This window comes from Equus caballus, chromosome 4 (assembly GCF_041296265.1).
Source record: "Equus caballus isolate H_3958 breed thoroughbred chromosome 4, TB-T2T, whole genome shotgun sequence".
Lineage (NCBI taxonomy): Eukaryota > Metazoa > Chordata > Mammalia > Perissodactyla > Equidae > Equus > Equus caballus.
In genome coordinates, this window is record NC_091687.1 from 53,138,113 (window position 1) to 53,144,112 (window position 6,000).

At 46.0% G+C, this 6,000-nt stretch overlaps 1 protein-coding gene across 5 annotated transcripts in view; it reads right to left on the bottom strand.

Annotated features, from left to right (window-relative positions):
- Positions 1 to 5,718, bottom strand: part of CRPPA (CDP-L-ribitol pyrophosphorylase A) — a 282,773-nt gene extending 277,055 nt beyond the window's left edge. For all 5 annotated transcript variants that reach the window (XR_002807444.2, XM_023639317.2, XM_023639320.2 and 2 more), the window contains exon 1: positions 5,113 to 5,718. Coding sequence is in view for 4 of the 5 variants with exons in the window: in XM_023639317.2 (XP_023495085.1) it covers positions 5,113 to 5,363 (251 nt within the window). In the remaining variant the exon portion in view is untranslated. The remainder of the gene's footprint in view (positions 1 to 5,112) is intronic.
- Between the last annotated feature and the right edge of the window lie 282 nt (positions 5,719 to 6,000).

A 6,000-nucleotide genomic window follows, 5' to 3' on the forward strand; every position in this document is an offset into this window, starting at 1 on the left:
TCCCTTGACTCAGGTCTGACTCTTTTATTAATGAGGCGTTGACAAAATTTTAAGTCAAATTCATATAGCTGAGCAATCACTTAACTAAAAGCATCCTAAATGACTTTCTCTTGCTGAATTCCTGATCCAATTAATCACCAAACCCTGTCAATTCTACCGCCTAAATCTCTCTTCCATCTTCCCTACTCCAATCCTACTACCTCAGCTTAATTCAAGCAATCAACATTCCTCATTTGGATTAACATTTATGTATTTATTTCTAATCTATCTGGTTCAAACAAAATTTGCAGTGTTTTTCAGAAATATAGGAGAGAATGATTTTTTTATGTATGCAAGAAAACAAAAATAAAAGACAAGGAGAAAGTAAAAAAATCAAATAAGCCATAAGTTAATGCACTGAAAAACACACCATGGAGTCTTAAAATACTACTAAAAATGAATTTCCATTGGTTTTCCAAATGATAAGACAAGAAAGCAACCCAATCTCAATCACAAAATTCAGGGTTTCCATAACATAAACACATACAAATTGACAAAATGGTTTTTTTTCCTTCAAATTAATCTGTAGTTATCAGACTCGAGGAGACTAACTCACATTATCAAACTAAAAATGGACTGAAACATGAATTAGGATGCCAGGATACTAGCTTACAATGATATACATTACTATCACAAGGTCTGGAATGTCTTTTATCAGTGGGGACAGCACATTTTCTTCCTATAGAAGATATATCTTGGACCAACTTATAATAAGGTTTTTGATGAGCAAGGAACTGTATCAAGGAACAAGTTACTTTAAGCAGCATCCTCCCCCTAACAGAACTCGAGAAACCTCAGGAGCTACGGGGAAGGCTGTGCCAGACCTTGTTCAAATCTATTGTCAGAATTCCCATCCCCACCCAGCCCACCACCACCGTGAATCTGAATAAGCATGGCCAAAGATTGCCTCCCTAACTTGCTTTTGTTGCAGTTGTTATTTTAGTCTATTTAGCTATTCCAGGTTAACTAATCCCTGTTAATGAGACTTTCTTTCCTTAGCTATTTGAAATCAGAAATGAAATGACTGGCAGGAATTTTTACTTCCTACTTCAGACCTGAGAATACATTTCTTTCTAAACAGTAAAATTTCGATACGAGTTCACCAATAGTGAGTGGCTTTTACAACTTAACGGTCAGAGCTTTATGCCCCTGCCAATAATACCACTGTCGTATATTTTCCTTGGAGCAACATTTCCTTTTAGAAACTCAGGTCATAAAGCAATAGTTATGTAAGGGACTCATACCCTTGATCTCAGTTCCTTGTCAGAAAGATGTGAAAAAAATCAAAGTTCTCTTCATGTTATAGTCTGTAGTTCCAAAATTTATATTTCAATTCCCTCTAAAAGGCCAAATAAAACTTTCAAAAACTCCAAGAAACTGGTTTTTTTCTTGTTTTTTTTTTTTTTGTGAGGAAGATTGGGCCTGAGCTAACAAGTGTTGCCAATCTTCTTTTTGCTTGAGGAAGATTGTACCTGAGCTAACATCTGTGCCCATCTTCCTCTATTTTATATGTGGGACACTGCCACAGCATGGCTTGATGAGCAGTGTATAGGTCCGTGCCTGGGATCCAAACCCACAAACCCCGAGCCACCAAAGTAGAGTACGCGAACTTAACCTCTATGCTGCTGGGCCGACCCCAAAACATCATTTTTAATCAACTTCTGAAAGTCCCTTGTTCCTAATAAAACCTTGAAATTAGTTGTTATGCTTGATCCTTTTAGTTACACCCATGATTCAGAGATCTGAACTACCAGTTGTATAATCTTAATAAGTATAGTATACATATATAAACACATACATATACTTATAAATGTCTATATGTATATACATATGATGGCTAATTATAATAAAGATACCCACATATACCTGATTTTGATACAGACTCTGAGCCTCCATTTATCCGGATAGAGCCTTTAGCCAACACATCTCAGATTAGTGAGAGTTCAGAGATTCTTTTGAATTTCATTTAATATGATAATTACTTTTCTAAGAAACTTCAATGGCACAGAAGTAGAACTTGGCTAAACTGGAAAAAATGTGTATTTTCCCAATTTTGACAGAAGGAAAAAATAAATGATCTCAAGTTCCAGTCAATTCACAAAACAGATTTTCTCTCAATGCCTCCTCCAACTTCTCAATTACAGAGGGACAGGTGCTAAATTTAATATGTAGCATGATGTCCGAAAATCAAGCTTCCTTTAGTTTACCTTAGGTACTAAGGGTCTCATAATTCCAACATGCAGTCTTACTTTTAATTCCTCTCTCACCATAGAGCACCTCACTGGGCCATTGGCTGTGCTGGTTCTGAGCCAGAGAATAAGCCTCCAGTGTTCTGACAGGGATCTGGGAGTCTACCTGTTCCTTTTAAAGGTTTCCACCAGTTGTCTTCTGAGCTCTGTCCACCCCACCTTCAGAGGTACACTGTGCCTCTAATTCCTGATCCTTTCCAAGATCCTATGACTTCAACCAACTTGCTTCTTCGCAGCTGCTCTACCTGAAGGCTTATGTCTCAGCTTTCTTGGGTCTGTTGAATCTGATTGGTTACTGCTTCTCTCTCTCCTTTCTTCAAGTTTTGTTGGTATCTTTTATCTGCTCCACCTCCTGTTTCATTCATTTTTCCCTTTCACGGCTATAAATTTTCAGTCCCTTGGGGTGGGTAAATGAAGGAGTGGAAAGAAACACACGTCTGGCATTGTCTAACTAAAAGGATGACTAGTCATGTGTCTTTTCATTTTCCTATCCCAATTTAGGGCCAAAACTTCATGGGTGACCACCTGCTCTTTCTTAGGCCCTAATTAGTTTATTTTTGAGGCAGATAATTTGTTTTATATTAGTTCAAAATTCCAAAAGAAAAAAAATCAACCCACAAGGGTTATTTTTCAACAAATATCTTTAATTTCTTAGTCAAGAAATGATGACTAAGAAATAAAAGTTTACTCACAACTTCTCAGGCCTCTGTTAGTGAGATGGCAAAAGTCTGAGCAAGGAAAGTCCTAACTTAGAAGGGGCAAATAAAACGAGCTTTGAAGTCAAATTCTAGACATCACAAACTCACAGCTATCAAAGGGCAAGAAGGGCCGATACCCTCTTAATATAACCTAGATGGTTAACAATGGTGACATCCAATTCCTTCTTATTTGGGAGACTCAGAGCTGTGCTTCCCCTTTAATTAGTAAGCATGCATAATTTCTCCAGAAAGCAAAAAGTAAGAATTTTACAAGACATTCTGTGCTTCTATTTCCTTTCCTTGTTTGAACTTCCATAATTTATCTTTTGGGATGAAATTGCCTCAGCCTCTTAGCATCATGCTCTAGGAAAACTATCAGTAGTGCAGGGAGCCATCTTTTAGAAAAAGAAAGAGAATGGCTTTCATTTGGCAAATGGTCAAGAAGCACCGTACACCCCTGCACAGCAAGGTTTCCAAGGATTTCCTGAGACATACCTAAAGTATAGTCATATTCCACAAATTCTTCAGACATTGTAATAATAACAAAAATTAGCCATGAAGTGTTTCAAAGTGAATTTTGATTAGTTACTATTGCTATTAGAATTTTAAGACTGCCGTTATCAATTAAGAAAATAGAAAAGTGTTCTTCTGTCTTATTTCCTATAAACAAGGCCTTTCCAAACCAGTTTACTTTAAAAGTGAGATTTTTTTTTAGCATCCACCTATCTCAGGCTGCCTCAGAAGTTAAGACGCAAAAATGCAAATTAATATAGGAGTCTTTTCATAGGAAAGAAAGAAACATTACAATGACTACAGTCCCCTTTAGCTAATTACTAAGTAGACAAAGATCCTGCTGGCCAAGATGCATTGTGTCCCATGCATACATGGGCTATGTTGTCACAATGTCTATGACACCAGCATATTGTAGGTGCACGATCCATACAATGGTTTCAAGGAAACCCACACACACCACCCACCGCCCACCCCCACCGCGCAACTACCCAGAGAAACGGAAGACTACAGAAGCGAGAAAGGAAGAATTTGGAACTGTCAATGTTTGTATGAGTTTCAGATGTAACCACTGGCCTGACTACATGAATCAAGGGTGGTTATGGCACTTTACACTTCCAGTCTCCAAATGACAATATTCAGAAAGTAAACCATATGCGAAGCAGCTTGGCCCTCTGGCTTCTGGGGTGTGTAAAAGAGGAGGGCTCTTTTCCGGATAACACGCTACCGTCCTCAGACTAGAACCTCACTAGCTGCGCCCTCACTAAAGCGTCCCGCAAAGGCTAAAGGATGCCACCTCTCTTGAAAGGCCGATGGCTCACTTCAAGCCAAGGTTTAACCTACTACCACAGCTCCCCACTGGCTTCAAGAAGTTGAAACACCCTGGCAACACGTCTGTGGACCTTTGTAATCGCCCAGCATCCCATCCCTCCAGCCTCACCCCAGCTCCCTCACATTGCTCGGTGCCAAAAATAACACAACATATCCCCCCATTTTCACCTCCTTAGCTCCTCACTACCGCTCCCCTCCTTATCTCATTCCCTCTCCCTCCTTCGTTTCCCCAAGGAAGCAGTCCATTTTCTAACAAGGTAAAGCACGCATTGGCCTCGATTTCAGAATCTAGCCGCCTTAAAGCTGTTTCCACGATTGAAAGGCTTGGATTCTGCTCCTCGGTCCGTCTTCGGCACTTAGCAGTCAGCACAGTCTCACGGGAGGTGCTCAGCGAATGCTACTGAATGAATGGACAAAGTGAACGAAGGCCCACGAAATTAGACGTGCAAGGACAGCTCATCACCCACACAGGCACAGAAACAGAGAGAATGAGAGGGAGAGGGGCGGGCAGGCACAGAGACTCCTAAAATAGCTTCTCGTCATCAGGCCCCACAGGCCCCAGTGGGAACCGAGCGTCCCCAGGCCCAGCCCCTGCCCGGAGTCCGCTCCCCGAGCCGGGCTGGCCCCACCACGCCGACGCCGGGCGCGTCCAGGACTCGGGGGCCGACCCCGCTCCGCGCGCCGGGGAGCCGCCGGCCGCAGTGCAGGAGCGCGGCCCCTAGGCGGGCGGGGGCGGGAGCGGGAGCGTGAGCGGGGCCGGCCGGGGCGCGCCGCCGCCGCCTTACCTCTCGAGGGCCTGCAGAGTGTAGCTGATGAGCGGCCTCTCCAGGACGGGGCAGAACTGCTTCGGGGTGGGGACGCCCATCCTCTCCCCGCTGCCCCCCGCCGGCAGCACGGCCGCCACGGACGGAGCGCGGCGCCCGGCCGAGGCCTCGCTCAGCCAGGCGGCCGAGGCCGCCCGGTCGTCGCCGCGCAAGCCGCGCAAGCGAGGCCCCGGCTCGGCGGGCCCGGCGCCGCCAGGCGGCCCGAGCTCCATGGCGGCGGCCCCGCTCGGCCTGGCGAAGGCGACCCGCGGCTGCGCCGGCCCTCAGCCGAGTCGCTGGGCGGAGGGCGGACGAGGGCCGGGGCGCAGAGGTCGCCCACCCGAGCGGCGCGCGCCGGCCGGGGCGGGTCCCCAGGGGACGCGCCGGCTGCCGAGCCTCCCTGTCGGCGCGGTGCGGCCTCTGCGGCGGGCCCCGCGCTCCGGGAGGGCTGCTGTCTCGGCTCCTCGCGTCTCCCGCCCGCCAGCCAGCAGTGGCCGCAGGTGGAAGCGTCCCAGCCCTGCTTATCCGCCTAAGGGTCCCATTAAACTTCCCAGCTGTGCGTAGGCAGTGGCGGCCAGGACTCCCTCCCATCCCTCTGCCCTGAGGAGATTTAGAAGCGATTTGGATCCAAGTCACAGGATGGGACAGAGACATGTGCACCTCGGCTACCTTTCATTAAGCTCGTGAGGCTTCCTGCTTCCACCTCTGGTGAAGAGAGGTGGATGGGCAAATGTTATTCGGAAATGTCAATAAGCCACACTGCCGTGGGTCCCAAATTTGTCTGCACATTGGAAATACCTGGGGAGCTCAAAAGGCGCCGACGCCTATGTCCCAGCCCCAAGATTGGGGCCTAATGGGTCCGGTGTGTGG